This window comes from Moschus berezovskii, chromosome 26 (genome assembly GCF_049115385.1).
Source record: "Moschus berezovskii isolate FMDL1 chromosome 26, NW_MosBer_1.0, whole genome shotgun sequence".
NCBI lineage: Eukaryota > Metazoa > Chordata > Mammalia > Artiodactyla > Moschidae > Moschus > Moschus berezovskii.
Window position 1 is genome coordinate 11235861 of NC_142485.1, and position 21385 is coordinate 11257245.

Consider the following 21385-nt stretch of genomic DNA (forward strand, 5'->3'; position numbering starts at 1 on the left):
GGAATGTAAGTGTTGCCATGCAACTGAAACAGAGCAGCCTAGCGAAGGACTTTCTCCTTTTCTGTCACGACAGGGATCAACGTTCAAGTGAAATACACCTGCCATGACGTCACTGTAATGTTTGACAGGAAGTCCAGCCAATGTCTATCCCTATTCAGGCATCAGCAGATTGATTTTTAAATGCATGAACCAAGTCAGGGGCCATAATCGATAATATTGAAACTTTCCATTTATAGGGTCCTTTAGAGCTAATGGGTTTCATCCTCTACCTGTTTGGTGCCACCTCTGTCTGGAGTTAAAAGCAACTTGATTGCATACTTCAGCACACAGATTCTAGACTCTTTATCAGGCACTCAAGGCTGTGCCTGGTCTTTCACACATACCCGCCAAACACACACCCACGACCAACCCTCCCCAGCAGATGCAACGATGGCTTCCTATCTCTGTTTTGCATCTGAGAGCTGTCCCCAGCTACTGAATCCCTTCTGTCCACCTGCGGAGGGCCGGAACCCTGACAGTCCACCCTGAGGGATGTGGAAGCCAGTCCACTTGGGACAACTTCGAGTCCCCCAGAGCATAAGGCTAAGCCCTTCGTTTGCCAACTTCTGCCGGAGCGCTGACCCTCGTCTGTTCCCTCCCTTCCCTGTCCTGTTGCCAGCTCTCTTCTTAATAAAGAGCTTGCCACGAATCCTAGCTTTAAATAGTCCTGGTCTTCCGGGGAACTCAGAACCCTGAATGCCCTTGAAGCAGGCAAGCTTGCCTTTCCTTTTGGGTGCCACCCCTGTTCTATAATGGCTCTGTTTTCTTGTCCCCTTGTTTCCTTATCCACTTCGGCTCTCCTCCAGACAGGGTACATAACAATCAAAAGAGATTGTTGCTGTTCAGTCGCTAAGTCATGTCTGCCTCTTTGCGACCCCATGGACTGCAGCACTCCAGGCTACTGTTAAGTGAAAACTCTTCAACCTGCAAAATGCACAACAAATGTGAATCACCTGTAGCAATAACGACTGTAACATCACTCATCCTTGCAGACCTGGATCTAAGCCACCCCTCCATGAAGGGGCCCCAGCAGTTTTCCCCCGCCTCGATTTTACCTAATGCTTTGTTCTCCTCACCTACAGTGCAAGCTGCACAAAAGTCCCAGACTCTGTCTTAGGCGCTGCTGCAGCATCAGCATCCAGGCTGGTGCCTGGCCTATGGGGCATATGGGGCATATTTAGCAAATACGTGATAAACAATGATGCTGAATTTCGAAGATCCCGCTCTAATCTCAGTCCCTTAGGAAATGGAAGGGCGAAAGGCTGGGTTAAGGATCACCCAAAGGGCCCACGATGACTCGCCCAACATACAAAACACCTCAGGGTCAGAGTCAGAACCTGATTCTTGATCTCTCGTCTCCCAGGACTGGGAACGTTCCATCCAGGCCCTCCATCTTCCCTGGACCAGCAGCACAGAGGAAAACTGCAACTCCTTCTCCTGCACCCAAACTAGTGGCATCTGGGCTGTTCACTTTAACGACATGGTGTGGGGGTGTGTGTGTGTGTTAGTAACTCAGTTGTGTCTGACCCTTTGCGACTCTGTGGACTATATAGCTCACCAGGCTCCTCTGTCCATGGAATTCTCCAGGCAAGAATACTGGAGTGGGTTGCCATTCCCTTCTCCAGGGAATCTTCCTAACCCAGCGATGGAACCCAGGTCTCCTTCACTGCAGGCAGATTCTTTACCATCTGAGTCACCAGGGAAGTCCATGACATGCTCAGTTCAGTTCAGTTCAGTCGCTCAGTTGTGTCCGACTCTTTGTGACCCCATGAATCACAGCACTCCAGGCCTCCCTGTCCATTACCAACTCCTGGAGTTCACTCAAACTCATGTCCATCGAGTCGGTGATGCCATCCAGCCATCTCATTCTCTGTCGTCCCCTTCTTCTCCTGTCCCCAATCCCTCCCGCATCAGAGTCTTTTCCAGTGAGTCAACTCTTCACATGAGGTAGCCAAAGTATTGGAGTTTCAGCTTTAGCATCAGTCCTTCCAATGAACACCCAGGACTGATATCCTTTAGGATGGACTGGTTGGACCTCCTTGACATGCTGCTTTGCTGTAAAGATGGATTGGCATTTTTACCACTGTAGTTTTAAAAGTGCTGTTTTCATTTTACCAACTAAATCTGAAGTCTTCTGGTGGCAAAGACCTCTCTGAATTCCCCTCCATGTCATCTCCTTCACATCAGCATAGGATTGAGCATGTGTATCAGGAGGAAAGAGGCAGACAAAGGTAAAGAATACAGGGACCAGTGGTGGTCCTTGGTGCTCCCAACGCAGAGGGCCTGGGATCTATCCCTGGGCAGGGAACTAGATCCTGCATGCCACAACTCAGAGCCTGCATGCCGCAACTGAAAGATCTCACGCAGCCAAATTAATATTGCTTTAAAAAGATGAAAAGAGTAGACACTGGAGTGAGACAGACCTGGCTCTGCACCTGCACGACCTTGAACAAAGCTGCTGACCATCTCTGCACCTTGAAGAGGAAATGCTGGGTTTCCCAGGTCCCGGGATTACGGAGAGGACCTTAACGAGATAACATGCAAAGCATCTGCACAATGGCTGGTATACCACACCTACTCAGTGACTCTAACTGCAGCTAGTGATACTGGGAGCAGTGGTGGTAAAAACAGGCTCCCAAACAGAGACTTCCAAGGGGCTTGAACAGGCATAGATCAGAGACCTGGGTTCAGAAAAAAACCCAGCTTATTAAATACCGAAACTATTATAGCAGGTATCTCCTTTTCCCTACAAACTTAAGACGTTCAGTGACGACACATGGTCCCCAGTGTCCCTCTCCACAGGGAAAGACCAACCTTACCCAGGTTTGCTCTTGGGGATCCCCTTCCACCCTTCTCTTTCTGGCCCCCTGCTCTCTGCTTCACCACACTCTGCAGAGCTTTCGCTTGGTACAGGCTCTTGTCACGGTCCCAGGAGAGCGGTGTTGGACACCCTCCATTTCACGAAGGCATCTTCTTTAACAGTCTCTTTCCTTCATTCATTCAATGAGCTCACATTTATCAAACACTGGACACTGGGGATCAAAAGCCACACAAGCACATGCCCTCTAGGACCTCCCAGCCCTGAGAGTGCCCTGGCTTCTCTTTCTCAATCAGAGACACGTTTGCAAGCTCTCCTTCCTCCCAAGCAACACTAAAGTGACTGCTTCATTCTAGGCCATAATAGCAGGGGAGCTGGTGTCAGACAGCCAGGGTTAGGATCCCGGCTCAGCCACTTTCTTATGACATGACCACGGGCAAACTTCCTCCCCTCTCTGCCTCACCCACCCCACCTTTAGAATGAGCACAGTGATGCCTGCCAACTAGACCTGTCAGAATGAAATGAAAACCCAACGAGCCTGTATGGAAGAAGAATCTTTAAAAAGAGTGGATACATGTATATATATATATATATATATATATAACTGACTCGCTTTGCTATACACCTGAAACTAACACAACATTATAAATCAATTATACGCCAATAAAATTTAAATAAAAAATAAAAGTATAAGTCTGAGAGTGAGGGAAGACAATAAAAACATTTTTCTAAATGTTACTGTTGGAAAAGGTCCTAGAGTAGTTGGATCCAAAATGCCTACAAACTATTATGCAATAAAATCATGTATTTACATGTCAGTTGCTCAGTTGTGTCTGACCCTTTGTGACCCCATGGACTACATGTAGCCCGCCAGGCTCCTCTGTCGATGGAATTGTCCAGGCAAAAATACTGGAGTGGGTAGCCATTCCCTTCTCCAGAGCCTCTTCTCGACCCAAGGATCGAACCTAGGTCCCCTGTATTACAGATGGATTCTTTACGTCTGAGCCACCAGGGAAACCCAAAATCATGCATATACTCAAAAAAAAAAAAAACCCAAAGAGGTATTTAGAACAGTGCCTGGCACATAGTAGTAAATGCTCACTTTACCATTTTACAGCTTAAAAAAAGATCTAGCTTTTAGAGGGGACGGCTGTCTGGACATTAACACATATGAAGGGCTAAAGCTAACAACTGAAGTACGATGTTCATAGCAAGTCTCTCCTTTTTTAGGCATCTGCCAGCCAGCTGAAACCTCTGCTTCCAGGGAAAATGTAAAGAATCTCGAGCAGGGACCATAAGCTCTATTTGTAATCCAGACTCGAAGAAGGTTGTAGCACAGAGAGCCTCCTGACAGTGCAGGGGGTAAGAGAGGCTCAGGAGGCTGCCCTGGGCAGGGTGGGAAGAGCCCCAGAGGTGGACCCCAGAGACCCTGGCAAGGAGGCCCGAGGCATAGCATCCCAGAGAACTGCAGGCTCTAGAACCACAGACAGCCGATCAGACGGCAGCACAGAGCCAGGGAACTCCTGAGCAATGGCAACAGTCCAGATCTGAGACAGTGACCCGGTGGTCCTGGGTGATCCATCCACTCTCAGGGGAAGACAGCTGGGCAGGATTCCCCGAGCACCTGAATTTTTTTTTTTTCTCATTTGTTTTTAATTGGAGGATAATTGCTTTACAATGGTGTGTTGGTTTCCGCCGTACAACAACATGAATCAGCTATAAGTATACACATAGCCCCTTCCTCTTGGGCCTCCCTCCCACCCCACCCAAGCATATGAATTTGGGTTAAGAACAGTCCTAGTAGGAAGCATGAGCTAATCCCCTGAGCTATTAAGACGGGTGAGCAGGAGAAGGTACACAAAGAAAGAAAAGGGGAAGGATAAGACCCAGAGACCCCAGCCCAGGGCTCAGCCCTGGCCCGTCAGAAGCCAAGTCTACTGGCATCCAAGACTTGATTCCAATCCCTCTCATGGTGGGGAGGCAGCACCTTAAAGGCTACTTCCTTTCCCAGCGGACGTGTTGCCCCAGCTGTGGGCACCCGTGCAGAGCAATGCTGGGAAAATGATGCAGCAGAGCCCGAAGGCAAACCCAAGACCAACACATCCTAGGAGGCCAGCATTCCCGGTCCGGCCAGAATGGGAGAGACTGTGTGTGGGTTTCACTCTGCACGCTCAGCATTTTAAATGAAAGACGCCCACAGAAGGGCTACCAGGGATGTGGGTGAACCACGCGACTTCTATTTAAGATTAAGTCTTTTCCTGAAAGAGGCTTCCCAGGTGGCTCAGCGGTTAGGAATCCTCCTGCCAAGGCCAGAAGACACAGGTTTGATGCCTGGGTCAAGAAGATCCTCTGGAGGAGGAAATGGCAACCCACTCCAGTATTCTTGCCTGGGAAGTCCCATGGACAGAGGAGCCTGGCAGGTTACAGTCCATGGGGCTGCAAAAGAGTCAGACACGACTGAGTGACTGAGCAACAGTAACTTTCCGGGAGAAGGTAGCTGGTGGCAGTGACCTGAGTAAGTTGTCTATAGCGTTTTCTCTCAGCCATCAGATCCACAGGACACATGCCAAAGGTCTCTAGCGGGTGAGCCCCTGGATATTTTGCACTTCCACGTTTTACGGCACAAAGCCCTCCCCTAACACTCAGCCTCTCCTCTTCCCAAGTCTCTGAACGAGAGCCAGTTCTCAGCCACACACCCGCCCCCAACCCCAACACGGCCATGACCCATGACCTTGCTGGGTCCGGGGGCCACGCCAGGCTCTGGGGCCCCATCCCATCCAGGGCAGCAGAAAGGAAAGAGCCAAGAGCACTCATGGGGCCAGAAAAAAAAGACCTGAGATCCCCAGTCAGGAGCAGGGCAACTTTTTCCCAGACTAGTGATGACTGGAGGGATTCCGGGTACAGCACTAAAGAGCCTCAGGCACCGTCTCGGGGCCTGACCCCCACGGAACCCTGAGCCAGGCACCCAGTTCCTCTGCGTGCTTGCCAAAGGCAGTCCCAATGTGAGCCTCCGTTTCTCATCTGGCAAACTGGGTGGCCCTCAAAGTCATCTCCCACCCAGGATCCAAACAGGTCCAACCTTTGTCCAGTTCAGGGAACCAGGTCACATTCTCTGCTGGGGCGGGGCCCCAGACTGGAAGAGTGGGAGTGGCCATGAGACTCAGCCCTGCCGAGGGGGAAGAGGAAGCACTGCCCAGAGCCGGCATCCAGCCCTGCCAGCCTCTGCTGGACTTCTGCAAGGTGAAATTCCTGCATCCTTTCTCTTTTTTAAATTTTAATTTAACTTAATTAAAAAAATTTTTTTTAATCTTTTGGCTGTACTGCACGGCATGCTAGATCTTAGTTCCCCAATCCGGGATCAAACCTGCACCCCCCTGCATTGGTAGCTCGGAGTTTTAACCACTGGACCACAACTCAGTGCTCTGTGGTGACCTAAATGGGAAGGAAATCCAAGAAAGACAGGACACATGTATACGTACGGCTGATTCACTTTGCTGTACAACAGAAACTGAGACAACGTTGTAAAGCAGCTATACTCTAATAGAAATTAATTTTAAAAAAGAGCAAATAATCTCTCTGAAGCTCAATCTTCTCATCTGTAAAACAGATGACAACAATACCAACTTCATAGTGGTGACAGTCAGTTCACACTGGCTCACGGGAGTCAGCTGTTACATTTCTGGAAATCTGCAAGCCAGCTGTAATGATAGCCATCATTAAAAACTAAGCTACATAGAGTTATAATTAAATAACATTTATTGAAGTTTTTAAAAATTACTGATGGTAAGAAAAGACAACAGATCCCCAAGGGGCAGGAGAGATGAGCTTCCTTTTCTACAATCTGGGGTGGCTTCTTGTGCATGTATGTGTGTGTTGCGTGTGTGCATGTTGTGTGTGTGGAGTGTGTTGTGTGTGTGTGTGCTGGGTGTGTTGTGTGTTGTATGTGTGTATTGTGTGTGTTGTGTGTTATGTATGTTGTATTTTTATACTGTGTGTTATGTGTATTTTGTATGTTGTGTGTGGTGTGTGTTACATGTGTATGTTGTGTGTTGTGTGTATTGTGTTATGTGTGTTGTGTGTTGTATTTGTATGTTGTGTGTTATGTGTTATATGTGTATGTCGTGTGTGTTATGTGTGTATTGTGTGTTATGTGTGTGTGTTGTATGTGGTGTGTGTTGTGTTGCATTTGTATGTTGTGTGTGTTTGGTGTGTTGTGTTTTACATGTGTGTGTTGTGTGTATTATGTGTTATGTGTGTGTGTCGTGTGTTGTATTTGTGTGTTGTGTGTGTTGCGTGTGTTGTGTTATATGTATTGTATTTGTATGTTGTGTGTGTTGTGTTGTGTGTTACATGTGTATGTTGTGTGTGTTGTGTGTATTGTGTGGTATATGTGTGTTGTGTGGTATTTGTGTGTTGTATTTGTTGAACGTGTTGTGTGTTATGTATGTTGTGTGTGTTGTATTTGTATGTTGTGTGTGGTGTGTGGTGTGTGTGATATATGTGTGTTGTATTTGTATGTTGTATGTGCTGTGTGTGTTATATGTATATGTTGTATGTTGTGTTGTGTGTGTTATATGTGTATGTTGTGTGTGTGTGTTGTGTGGTATATGTGTGTTGTATTTGTATGTTGTACGTGCTGTGTGTATTGTGTGTGTTATATGTATGTGTTGTGATGTGTTGTATGTGTATTGTGTATTATATGTGTGTGTATGTGTTATGTGTGTTATATGTGTATGTTGTGTGTTATATGTGTATGTTGTGTGTGTTGTATTGTGTGTGTATTATATGTGTATGTTGTGTGTGTGTGTGTTGTATGTGTGTGCACATGTTGTGGGATTTTTCCCCTCCTTTCCGACCAGTGGGCTGTACTGCCCAAGAGAGAGGACCCCCCCAGTGATGACCAGGCAGCCGCCTGTGCCCTCCCACGCCACTTCTCACCTGGGGGTTGTCCATGTACCAGAGCAGGCAGTTGGCCTGTGTGTCCAGAATAAAGTACCTCCGCAGAAACTTGCCGCTGTTCTCATTCTCCTCGATGTCCAGAAACCCACAGATTCGGTTCTGCCGATCCACATAAGGCATTCCTGGGCTCTGCTCACATCACCCTGCGTGGCGGGAGGGCAGAAGGGAGAGGCTGTGAGAAGGAGGGCAAAGCGGGTGCCTCGCTCTGGCTGACTCACCTCTGCCAGCAGGGAGGCCAACACCCTCTCCCATGGGCATCCTTCATTCCCCAGGGCCCGGGACGTCCCACCCCAACCAGACCCAGGAAACGTCCATCAACTCGTTCCACAAATCGTCACCAAAATCCATTAACGTGTATTCTATTAACTTCCCTGAGGCTCCACTATGTGCCAGGCAGAGCGCGAAGCATCTTCACACTCACGGAGAATGTAAGCCCAGACTCTGGGTCAGGGGCCTGAGTTCTATTCCCAGTTCTGGCCCCTTACTGACTGTGTGGCTGCAAACTGTTTAACCTTTCCAGGCCTCAGTTTCTGCCTCTGTAAAACGGGAATAATAATGGGACCTACACCTCCTACGGTTTTGGTGAGAATTAAATGCTTGGCCAAAGAATTGATGCTTTTGAACTGTGGTGTTGGAGGAGATTCTTGAGAGTCCCGTGGACTGCAAAGAGATCCAACCAGTCCATCCTAAAGGAGATCAGTCCTGAATGTTCACTGGAAGGACTGATGCTGAAGCTCCAATAGTTCGGCCACCTGATGCGAAGAACTGACTCATTTGAAAAGACCCTGATTCTGGGAAAGATTGAAGGCAGGAGAAGGGCATGACAGAGGATGAGATGGTTGGATGGCATCACTGACTTGATGAGTATGAGTTTGAGCAAGCTCTGGGAGTTGGTGATGGACAGGGAGGCCCGGCGTGCTGCAGTCCGTGGGGCTGCAGAGTCAGACACAACTGAGTGACTGAACTAAATTGAAATGCTTGGCAGACATGAAGCATTGATAAACACTAGGCGTTATTATCACTTTTCAGAAAAGCCTTGTAAAGTAGGTCATAACCCAATTTTATATGTAAAGAAAATATCACAGAAGGGACTTAGTGCTCAGTGGCTTCAGTCGTGTCCAACTCTTTCTAACCCTGTGGACTGTAGCTGCCAGGCTCCTCTGTCCATGGGATTCTCCACGCAAGACAACTGGAGTGGGTTGCCACGCCCTTCTCCAGGGGATCTTCCCCACCCAGGGATCAAACCCATGTCTCTGGCATCTCCTGCAATGCAGATGGATTCTTTACCACGGAGTCACCAGGGAAGTCCAGAAAGGACTTAAGCTCCAGTACAAATACGTGGATAAACTCTGCTGGGAATTCAGGTGCAAAGAGCAGCCCCCAGAGCCCTCAGCCCCAGCCTCACTTCCTTCACTTCACCATTTCCCAGAAGCCATTTGTCATCGGAAGAGTGAGGGAGCAGAAGAACACCCATCCGCAAGCACCTCCCCTGACTGCAGAACAGGGCCCAGCGATTTGAGATGAGCCGTGCCCTGGGCCTCCCCAATCCTGGCTTCCTCCTGTCTGATTAGCTGAAATAAAAGCCCTCTTCTCTTCCCCACAAGGATAAGCGCCCTCCGACGGGCAGGCACATCCCAGCTGAGTGCACAGCATGCTGCAGAAGTTGGATGCAATGCCCGGGGATTAGAAAACCCCATGCAACAGTCAGACCCTCGGGGACAGACACCACCCACCCCTGGTCCCGCATGAATAGACAAAGGGAACAGACCTGTGGACACCGTGGGGGAAGGAAAGGACGGCAAGAATTGAGAGAATGGCATTGGCTCCAACAAAGCAAAATTCACCGTGACCCAAGGCCGCCATGGCCCCGAGCCTATGACTAAGGTCGGAGGAGAGATGGCTGGCTTCAGGCTGTGCCCTGCAGACCCTGGGTCAGCCTGTGAGCCGAGATGCCACACCCGCAGGCCTCCGGGCCAGGAGGAAAGTCCCACAGGCAGAGACACGCATTCCCAAAAGGTGAGGCGGATTCTAAGGATGTTGATGATGGCGTGATGGACTCTCTAAGGGGCCCTGCGGAGCTGAGCGGCTCTCCCAAGGAAAAAAATACTCAGCTCACACAGCAAGATGCCAGGGAAGAGCGAACCCCAGATTCTAGGTAAGGTCAGGCAGAAATTGGGACGTGGGGCAGACGATTCAGGCAGGAGGCAGACAGGTCAGGGATCTGGTGGTAACTCGCCAAGTAATGATGGGGTACAAAAATACAGTGGGCAGGGAAACAGGACAAAGATGAAATAGCACAGCTAGAAAGTGAGAGTGAAAGAAGAGGCAAGAAAGGGAGAAAAAGTGGAAAGAAGAGGTTTTCGAAGACGGCAGAGGAGAAGGAAACAGCAGCACAGGGGCAGAGGGACCCCGAGTGGGGGTGGGGAGACAGGCCCCTTCCCCACACACAGTGCATCATGTGGTCTGAGGTCCCGGTGGGCAGCTTCCCAAACTAATCCTCCATCCCAGCTCCTAGTCTCACAGCTGGTCCGGCAGTGAGTTCAGGAAAGGGAGATGAGATGGGCTTTTCAAGCCAAGGGCTAGGAACGAACGCCACGTGAGGGACTTCAAGTCAAGGAGACACCGGGTCAAATGTGGGGGGAGAGAGGTCAGAGGCTGGCTGGGGAGGAAATGGATGGATCCCTGCGAAAGGATGCAGCTTCCCCTAGGGAATCAGGGAAACTCAGGAGTCCTGGGCAGAAAGGCTGGGTCAGCCCAGCAGTGAGTGTACACCCATCCCCCAGGAAAGCTCAGCAAATTCCCATGCTGCCAGCCTGGCCACAGCGACAGACGTTCCGGGGGCTTCGGGGCTGCCACCACTCCCGGGACATCTCTAAGAGGAAGGGTATAAACTGCAGCGGATAACACAGTCGACCATTTCTGGGTGCAGCCAATAAGCCAGTAATACTGGCATCTGTCTTCGCGCTTCCTTTCCAATATCCCCTCTTTAGCCCAGGGGATTAAACAGTGTCTTTTACCCAAGTCAGAGGCCAGAGAAGGCACTCTTTCCACCATCAACATTTGTGAACAGGGAGCTGCCCATTTGCCTGGATCCAAAGGTGGGCTTTCCCGGTAGCTCAGTTGGTAAAGAATCTGCCTGCAATGCAGAAGACACAGGTTTGATCCTTAGGTCGGGAAGATCCCCTGGAGAAGGGCATGGCAACCCACTCCAGTATTCTTGCCTGGAGAATCCCCGTGGATAGAGGAGCCTGCCAGGTTACAGTCCATGGGGTCGCAGAGTCCAGCATGAATGAGCGACTAACTTTCACTTTTTTCAAGGGAGGGAGAGGACTCACAAAAGGCAAGATAATAAAAAGAATAATTTTGGTTACATATCTCCTGAGTGTGGTTCTAGCCCGGGGCGGGGGCGGGGTGGGGGGAAGCTGCTCAGATGTCCTGAGAAGCAGCTGAGTCACAGAGCTCATCATCCTGTGGGAGGTGGGAGGGGTGGAGGGACGCAGAATGAGCTCAGGAGAACCAAGCATCACACAGAAATGTGGTTAGATCAACCCACGCAGAAGCAACACGCAAACCTGAGGTCCTGAGCCTGGTCCTCTGACAGCGCATCTTCGTCCCAGCAGCTGCTAAGATTTGGTACAGGGCGCCGGCCACCCCTGGCTCCAAATCCCCTCTCCCGACCTCTTCAGCCTGCCTCCATCATCAACCAAGACTCTGGGGGTTGCTCCCCTTTTTCCCACAGAGGCCCCTCAAAGACAATTCACTCTACCCCCAGCACCTCCACGCCCCTGGCCCAGCCCCAACCATCTGGCCTGGAGGAGAGAAAGAGCCCCCAGTCCAAAAGGGGGCAGGACACCTTGATGAAACATGCACATACTGTCACCCCTTCAAAACGTCCTTTCCAGCTCTCATGATACTCCTCAGGTCTAACAGTCTAGCCTGTCCTGTAAACTCTTCATTTTAACCAAGTTCCCCAAAGTAAAAATACTGGGTAAACGGTGACACTGGGGGATAAGTCCCAGGAGTTGCCCCCCACACACACACCGTATCCTGGGACCCTCACCCAGACAATGACTCTGGTCCCATCTCTTGGGACAACATGGCAAGTGTTCTCATTGTCGGGTCAGACCACCAGACAGCATTCTCTCAGGCCAGCCCCTCCACCTTCAATACCAAGACCATGTAGCAAGGTGCTCAACACACGGAGGGCAAACTGTTTGCAGGAAGGGACCTCGGTACACCCCATTCAGCACCCTGTCTTTCCAAAGCATGCCAACCTCCCTAGCGTTTTCCGTTTTTAGTGCAAAACTCACAATATAACAATGCTGGCATTAAAAAAAAAATCACTCCAGCCAACTGTTTACACTTTTGCATGATTCTTTATGCCCCTGTCCACATAATCAACCTTCTTAAAACTTTCAATTATATCATAAACACGTTCCATGTTCCTACCCAGGCTTTATAATCAGTGGTTTTAATGGTTGCATAACATCACTGGACTGGATTTACTATAATTTACTTAAACCATGTCTCCATGATTAGACAGTTAGATGATATCCAATTTTTCTAATGCTAAAATTCATGTTTTTATACTTTCTTTCTTCTTTTGCACTCGGATACCACAGAAATTCCAAGTCATAATAAGACTAGATCATAGGTTATGATCTTTTACAACTCTTGACACCCATTACAAAATTGCTTTCTAAAATTATTTCATCTGTTTACACTGCAGCCAGCAACATATTGTTACATTGCTATAATCCTACATATGCTGAATGTTCTTCTTATTTTCAACTGTGGCTAGTTTAAATATATAATGACTCCCAGGGAGGCAGAACATTTTCTCATGTTCGCTTCCTGCTTCATCTTCCTTCCTAGACTTTGTTTAATGCAAATCAAAATTATGTGTGCACAAATCAATTTCTCTCCCTCTCTCTCCCTTTCACACAGACACACACACACACACACACACACACACACACACACACGTCAAACAAAACCAAAACTTGGCTTCACATAATCCAAGTAAGAAAATAGTGGTTCATAATGAAAAGTAAAAGAGGCAAGTTTTACATGATCTAGATGTCTTGTAAGTTCCCAAGTATGTGCTGCAGGCGAAAATGTGTTAAATGTTTAATTCATGATAAAAGTGAAACTTTTAGAAAGAAAGGGACTTTGCATGGAGTTTGCCTACTGATCAGCAGCAGAAAATGAGTTAAACGCCAACCTGGCCTAACCAGAGATTGCTGGCCAACACTTGCCCACTGATGAGATAAAGGTCAGGAGATGATGCAGTCAACGGCTGCCCACCTTCCAATGAGATGAGCGCATCGGGCAACACCCCTGTCCCAAACGTCGCTTCACTGCTCCTTCCAGGGCATTGGGCTCCTTCACAGGAGGAGATTCAAGCCCATAAAACCATCCGCTAGGAACTGAGGCAACTGACATCTTTATCAGGCTCATTAATATGTAACAGATAACTGGGACTTCCCTGGTGGACCAGACTCCACATTCCCAATGCAGGAGTCCTGAGTTCAATCCCTAATCAGGAAACCAGAGGGCAGGCCCTGCAACTAAGACCTGGCATGGCCAAATAAATAAATATTTTTTAATTAAAAAAATATATATAATAGATCACTGGGACCAAGACCCCAAGAAAGTAAAACATGTCCCAGCAGAAGACTGATGCAGCAGTGGGGAAGAAAAGCGAGAAGGCTGCAGCCGGAAACACATGACATCTACTTGAAGACACTGCCTAGAATTTTTACACACCTGGGACAGCAGTAGCAACCTTTCTGGAAAGAAACTTGGCAACATGAAAAAGAGAGCTAAAAACGCGCAGTTTATACCGTCTGACCCAATAATTCTACTTCCAGCATTCCATTCAAGTAAATAAACAAAGGTGCAAATACAGATTAAAAAAAGATAGCAACTGCAACTGAATCTATAGTGGCAAAAAGTTGGAAATACCCTGAATGTTCCAATGATTAGGGAATAAGACGTGACAGGATATTCACATAAGGAAATGTTGCACAATCTTTAACAAAATTATGTTTTCACATAATTTTAAATAAATTAGGAAAAAACTCACCAAAGTTTTAAGATACAATAACACAACTTAGAATATGAACCCAAGGCCTCTAAATATTGTTTTTATAGTTCTGTATTTGGATAGAAAAGGACTGACATCCAGACACTAAAATATTAGCAGCTATTATCCATAGGTCATGGGCAAATTTTATCTACATCTGTATGTTATTCATATTTTCCAAATTTTTCTACAGGAAATGCATGTTACTTTATTTAGCAGGAAGGAAAGCTATTTAATGCCACACATACCCCCATCCCCAGCGTAGAAGTTTTGAAGCTGAGAAAAAATTTCTCAATTCTCCAGAGTCCATAAAGAAGCAAAACTGTGCTTAAATTATAGCTCTCTTGGGACTTCTTGGTGTTTCAAAGTCTTAAATCTAATAAAGCCCTATTCCACCCATCACAACTGCTCAAAAGCTTGGTACCTACCCAGAGGGTTTTGGCGCCCTCCAACCTAGTTGGGTTTCTTACTTCCTATTGCAAGCTCCTCTAAGAGAGGCTCTTTCTTTCCCTTGTGGGTTTGGTTCTTTGCTCTCTGGTCTTCATAAAAGGAGCCCCTGTCCTGGGGGTCAGCTGAAGATTCACAGCCAAGTCGGTGCCTCGCTCCTGCTGCTGTTACACCCTCTGCGATACAGCCCGCCAAGTGCTCTGGGGAAGGGAAGCAGGGACCCCCAACAAAGACCTCCCCCCCAGTGGAATTTTCCTTCTTGAAATCTGGAGATGGGACTGATGTGTTTAAATTAAATGTCTAGACGAATGAAAAGACGGATAAACAAAGAAAAGCTAAAGAGCTATTAAGTCATGAAAGCTCTGACTTACTGTACTGGATGTCTTATTTTTAAGATCACGAATGTGGGTTTGAAGATACAGAAAAAAAAAATAGAGGGAAATAAGGGAAACTCATCTGCCTGATTGTTCTGATACTTCTGAGATAAATACAAACTACAGAAGTGATAACAGAGATAAAGCCTTAAACGGTACTGGTCCCAGGATGAAATAATCCACTATAATCTCTTGCAGTTCAGAACTGAAAAAAAAAAAAAAAATTCATCCATTTGGACATTTGGAGATTTTTCTTTCACATGACTTGGTGTTAGCAGGATAGGGAATTCCAAGGATTCTGCTTCAGAAAAAAAGTCAGGAGGGTGTTTCTTGACATGGAGGGGTAGGGCACGCAGGGAATATATGTACTGTCTTGTCACCCTCCAGGGTGGAAGCTGGGGACAGCAGCATCGGTGGTGAGCGAGAGGGACACTGCAGGAAATTGCTAAACTTCTACAGGAGAAAGTGAATCGGGAAATGACATCACAGGTCTCAGCAAGGGCTGTAATGAGCAGACAGGAACTGGGGTGTGGAGTTAGAAAACGCTGGGCCACGCAATCAGAGAGGTCGCTTGTGTTTCAATACTCCAGCCTACACCAGGGTGCATTGTGGAGGGCCCAGCAACACTCAGGGGCCCAGTAAAAACACAACAGCAATAATAACAACAACACAAGCAACATCGATTTGGCAACCCAGCCCTGTGACTGGGCCAAAGATTCCAACTTTGAAAGTGTGGGAACATCTATTTCCTATGGTTATAATATCACTGCCTTCTGAAACTGTCATAAGAGCACATTCCAAATAGTCTGAGGCTGGAGAATAATGTGCGAGAGAAGGGAATGTCCTGAGAACACGTTCCCAGCGGAAGAGCAGGCTGAGGAATGCAGACATCCACAGGAATGGGGAGGGAGGAAAAGGTGCCCAGTCCCCAGCGGACCCGAGAACCCTGAATGGAGGCAAGAAACAGTCGAGGAAAGTTTTCAGGGGGGAAAAAAATGCTGGGGAAAACACAGAAATGACTGACTACTGATACTGAAAATGACAAAATATTTTACTTACTCATGATCTCTCTGAACAACAGCCTCATCTCTGTTCAGAGAAAATGTGGTTGCTGGATGGAGCTGGAAGGAAGCAAAGGTCTGCCTTTGACTCGAGGTTCCTGACCCCAGGGAATTCACAGCAGTCACAGGTGAGAGGGCGGGCGGGGCTATAAATAGCCTATAAAAACTGAGATCTCCCACTTTCAGAATGTGAAAGTCCCCCAGTTAGAAGATTCAACAGCTCAGTTTCGCTGTAGGGCTTCCTAATGGTAGCAGCAAAGAGAGCATCCTTATTTTTCCTAGGTACTAGCCTTTTGCAAGGTGATGGGAGAGTATCAACAGCCTAAGCCTGCTAGTCTAAATGCCATGGGCTCCATCCCTGGAAGCAGGAAAGGAGGAAGGGCTGGCCCAGAGGATGTGCAGATGACAGCGATCGGTCGGTTAGAGTGCATCTGATGAAATTCTTGCAAGAAGAGGGCGTGCTGACTTCACCGACGTGCTGGGGTAAAGGGAAAGACCATGGGTCTCAGAGACAGACAGATGCGACTTAACTTTCCGGGGTCTATTTCTTCGTGTGCAAAATAGAGAGAACTGCTGTACCGACTTCAAAGGCTGCAGCGTGGATTAAAAGAAATAATGTGTGAAAAGTGCTTAACAGGAGGTCTGGTAAAGACGAAGCACTGGGTAAATGTGTGTGTGTGTGTGTGTGTGTGTGGTTGGGTAGGTGTGGAGTGCCTAACAAGTAGTGTAAGACTCCCATCACTAGTTTAAACAGGGCGGACAGCTACCAGACTGACTCCACCCCTCCAATATCAGTAAGCAAATCCCACTGGGAAAGCAGTGACACTGGAATCTCTCACAACGATTCAAACGAGCTGTCTCGTTTGAATGTTCTCCTCAGAGAACCATCATATTTCTCACCTCTAAATTTCTCCAAGAAGTTATTGAAAAAAGTACAAGAGATCCATGGGATCCATGTGGGCCAGGTCACCCAGCACGTTCACAGACCCAGGCCTGCAATCAGGTGCCAGGAAAGGGACTCTGGAGTCGCCTCCTGCTCAGCTTGGGTGTGTGTGTTGGGCGGGGGGGTAGTAATCAGAGATGCTCTCTGCAAGTGGACGGCCAAACGGAGTCCACACTGATGGGAGAGCGAGCCCTCACCTTTGCCCTTTAACCATCGTGTGTCTCAAGGAGAAGGGGACCTCACTTCCCACCCTCTTTATCTCAGCTGGCCGGCCTCGAAGGGCACAAAGGTCCAGACCTGAAAGCCTCCTGCCGCCCTGGGCAGTGTTGGAAGCTCCTGTCCCAGCAGGTGTGGATCTCCCCCACCTCCCCAGGAGACAGAGCCCAATTCAGTCTTTAATCTTCTGCACGTCAATTCAATCAATGGGGGTCAAGGGTAAAGAAAAGGCTTCCAAGAGAGAGAGAAGTTATAAAGCCCAAAAAGGTGGATGGTTTTACCAGCAGGGACCAGGGGAGGGGAGAGCAGAGCAACCCAAGATTCGGAGTAAAGGTCAATGGAGTCTTCCAGTTACTGCCCCACCACACCAGCCACAGCCTCTGTAGACCTATCCCTCCTACCCCATTGCCCCACCCTGGCCAATTCCCTGGCTCAGTGATGAGCTTGTATCAGACAGAGCTAGCAGTCTTCTCTTGCTGTCAATATTTGCTCTACTCTCTTCCTTTCCAAAGCCTAACAGATGGGACCACCGGAGTTCTCTCCAGCTCACCAAGATACACAGAAAACTGAAAGTAAGGCAGCCCCAAGTGCTCACTCATGCTGACGCTGAAGCTCCAACACTTTGGTCACCTGATGTGAAGAGCCGACTCATTGGAAAAGACCCTGATGCCGGAAAAGATTGAGGGCAGGAGGTGAAGGGAATGACAGAGGATGAAATGGTTGGACGACACCACTGACTTGATGAACATGAGTTTGAGCAAACTCTGGGAGACAGTGAAGGACAGGGAAGCCTGGTGTGCCGCAGTCCATGGGGTTGCAAAGAGTCAGACATGACTGAGCAACTGAACAACAACAGCTGCTCATGATGGAAGAGGGAAGAGGCAGGGAAAAGCAGCACCCCAGCATCCAGACCATCTTTTCCAAACTCCAGGACTATGTCAGCCGGAATAAGCATCGCCACAGTTTCAGGGAAACCAAAGAGATATTTATTTATTGCACTGGGGCCACAGTAACATCTAATGTGAGGGGCATCACCCACCTGTCTACCTGCCCCACGAAGAAGACCGGAGAGCCACAAAGCGCCAGCTGAATGCACATCTGAAAACCATGCCCCTGCTGATCTGGGCTCCTTAGTGACCCAGCAGTTACAGCAAATATCAGGCAAGCCAGCAGGCAGGCTGTTCAGAGGGGCTTGGGTGATAGCCCTGAGGCTTCGCCTGTCTCATTTTTTGCAGAATCTCTCCATAAGCACGCACCAACCAAAAGCAGCATATCTCCAGTATTTATTTTAACCTCGGGGGGAAATACTGAGCTGAGAACAGTTCAGCACACTATGATGACATGACGGGATTTGCAGGCCCCACTTCCTTATACAGAAGAGAGAAGCAAGCACCAATGGCAAAAGGAAAGAAGGGTTGCAGACTCTCCACCAAAGGGCAGGTGGCTTCTTGATCCACACCCAGGTGATCACCCATCCACCTGTGAAGTGAGCGAGTCTCCCAGAAGCAGGAGTGCCACACACACACTTGTCAAAAGCGGGGCTTAGGACTTCCCTGGGGGTCCGGATGTTAAGAATCCACCTGCCAATGCAGGGGACACGGGTTCGATCCCTGGTCCTGGAAGATCCCACAGGCTGTGGGCCAACCACACGCCACAACTACTGAGCCTTTGCTCTAGATACTCCCCAAGAAGGGAAGTCACCGCCATGAGAAGCCCCGCGCCACAACAAAGGGTAACTACCCCCTGCTCCCCGCAACTCGAGAAAGCCCACGCCCAGCAACGAAGACCCAGTGCAGCCAAAAATAAAGAAATAAAATATTTTAAAAATAAAGTATCAGCTATATGTTGTCCATATGAGACTTAATTTAAAAAAAAAAAAGCAGGGCTTACAAAGAGAGCAAAGGGCACGTAAGTCCAAAGGCAACGTCGGAGATAAATCCTCACAAACCCGCCTGAACCCGTCTGAGGCACTTCCACACTGCACTCTCCTCTTCCATTTGGACGGGGCACACAATTCCTGGGCTTGTAGTCAGTCACTCATTCATTCAACAAACATTTACTTAGCACCTAGCAGATGTCATACACCAGGCTGGCACAGAGTCTAGACTACAAGCTACGGCCAAAGCCACCTGCATTCAAGTGGCACACAACAGAGAAGGCTAATATCTGAAAAAGGATGAAGATTTTTTTTTAAAGCCTCTGGCTTCTTGGGCTTCCCTGGTTGCTCAGTAGTAAAGAATCTGCCTGCCAATACAGGAGACATGGGTTCAATCCCTGGTCGAGGAAGATCCCACATGGCACAGAGCAAGTAAGACTTTGCACCACAACCACAGAGCCTCTGCTCTAGAGCCTGGGAACCGCAACTACTGAAGCCCCTGGACCCTAGAACCAGGACTCCCCAAGGAGAGGGGCCACCGAAATGGGAAGCCCACTAGAAGAGTAGTCCCTCCCCCCCAACCTCCCCCATTGCCGAAACCAGAGGCAAGCCCTGGAAGCAAGGAAGACCCAGCACAGGCAAACATCAATTCCAAAAATTAATTAATTTAAAAAAATTTTTAAAGCCTCTGGCTTCTCAAAGCACGCTGGATCTCTATTTTCACAATCTGCACTCTGTTCTAAATACCGGTGGACCTCCTCTGGCCTCCTCAGGTGGTAAGCCGCCTGAAGACAGAGGCTATCTTTGGTTCAGCACCGTCTTTGGTGTCTTAATTACCCAAAAAACACCCATCGAATGTAACTGAAATAGAAAACAAAACACTTCTGCTCTTCCCAGATCTTTGGCCTTACTGTTTCGGAAGGCTCTGCCCCTCAAGAAAAAAAGATGATGAAGCTTCAGAAAGGAGGAAAGCGGGGGGTGGGGGTGGGGGGCGGGGAGGGAGGGGTGGCTGACTTAGATACATTGAACACAACAGGAGCACAATGTCGGAACTTCAGCCCAAGCGCGCCCACCCCTCGGCGGCCCGAGGCGCCCCCTCCCCCGTCCTCCCGGAGCCACAGCCGGCGGCCCGGTGGAAGGCCTGTCCCCTCCCCCTGCTCCGCTGTTTGCTCTCCTCCGAAAATCCCCATTTGGAGTCCGAAAGAAAGACAGCGGGGTGGGAGGGGCGCGAGAGGAGTTAGAAGGGGAAGATGCACCAAGTAGGAAGGAAACTTCCCCGCGAGGGGCTGGGGGCAGGGCTGGCCTGGGGAGGGGATGTGACCGCCTCGAGGGAGGTGGCCCGGTCGCGCCTCCTCTCTGGAAGTGTCTGCACACTTTTCGTTCCTGCACTAGCTCTCTTTTCCCTTTCCTCTTTTTTTTTTTTTTTAATTCGATGCATTAACAGTCTTTAGAACTGGAGCAGAAGAGGGAAGCGTGTAAGGTGGAGGGGAAGAAGTTGATGAGACAGCCAGCCAGATCCCCTCGCCTGCTTTCCCCAATCTGGCACCTCACCTGCATTTTAGGGCCATTTCCTCCAAGTCACCCCAGAGCCCGCAGGTCCAGAAACCCGAGGGGGCTCGGGCTGGGCCCACTGGGCAGGGGCGGGAGGGGGGATCTCCCTGGAGAGCGTTCTAGGCCTGCCACGGAATAAGGCTAACAGGGGAAGAGAAAGATGCGTCTCCGAGGCCCCATCCGTGCCCCGGGGGACTTGCCTGGACGCCGTCCGCTTGCCTCCCCTACCCGCAGCCCGGGCAGTCGTTGCAGGGCGGCCACCCCGGCGCCAGAACCCGCCGAGAAGTTTCGCCGCTGCAAACGTGAGAAATCGCAGCTCGGCAGAACACCCGCCCCCACCCGGTCGGCGGCCCCACCCCCGCAGCCCGACCCCTGGCGGCGGCGACCTTGGCCACCCCGGACGTCCCGAGGGCCGAGGGCGGGGGCTGCCCTGCGGGCTGCGCGGCGGCCATCGGAGGCGGCCGGGGGCGGTGGCGGCCCGCCCCGGGGTCCGGGGTCCGCAGGTGGGCTCCCCCACCCGCCGCCCGGCCTCCCTGCGGGCCCCGGCGGGCGCGCCCCGGTCGGCGCGGGCGCCCCACTTACCCCGCCGCGCAGGGCCGGGGCTCGGGCAGGGTGCGCGCGTTACATCCGGCTGCAAGCGCCTCTCGGGCCCGCCGGGCCGTCGCTCTCGGGGGGACGGAGGGGCCGGGGGGTGGTCTCTGCCGCCGCCAAACTCCCGGGGGCCTCTGGCTCCGCCTGCTCTTCTCCCCCCGAGCCCTCACCCTCTCCTTCTCTCTCGGCTCTTTTTTCCGGGTTAATTACGTTTCGCATTAAAGCAAAACCCAGCCCCGGATGTGAGTACAAAGCTCCGCCGAGCCCGCCGGGGGAGGAGAGGGGTGCCGGGGCGCCGGGGGGCGCGGCCGGGGGCGGGGAGCCCGGGGGCGGCCCCCAAGGCTGGGTGCGGGGATCCCCCCCATCCTCGCCCTCGCCCGCGGGGGGCGCCCGCGCAGGTGGGACGCGGGCCGGGAAGCCCG

The 21385-nt window shown here is 50.0% G+C and overlaps 1 protein-coding gene across 3 annotated transcripts in view; it reads right to left on the reverse strand.

Annotated features, from left to right (window-relative positions):
- The window catches only part of PLEKHA2 (pleckstrin homology domain containing A2), a 67102-nt gene extending 45917 nt beyond the window's left edge, over positions 1-21185 (reverse strand). Inside the window, exons 1-2 of one of the 3 annotated variants that reach the window (XM_055416629.2) lie at positions 20955-21185; positions 7796-7959 (exon numbers count right to left, since the gene is read on the reverse strand). In XM_055416629.2, coding sequence (XP_055272604.1) covers positions 7796-7936 — 141 coding nt within the window. In that variant the 5' untranslated portion in view covers positions 7937-7959; positions 20955-21185. Of the gene's footprint in view, positions 1-7795; positions 7960-15784; positions 15806-20572; positions 20729-20954 lie in introns of those variants that run through there. The other 2 variants (XM_055416630.2, XM_088832728.1) reach the window with 2 other exon arrangements.
- Between the last annotated feature and the right edge of the window lie 200 nt (positions 21186-21385).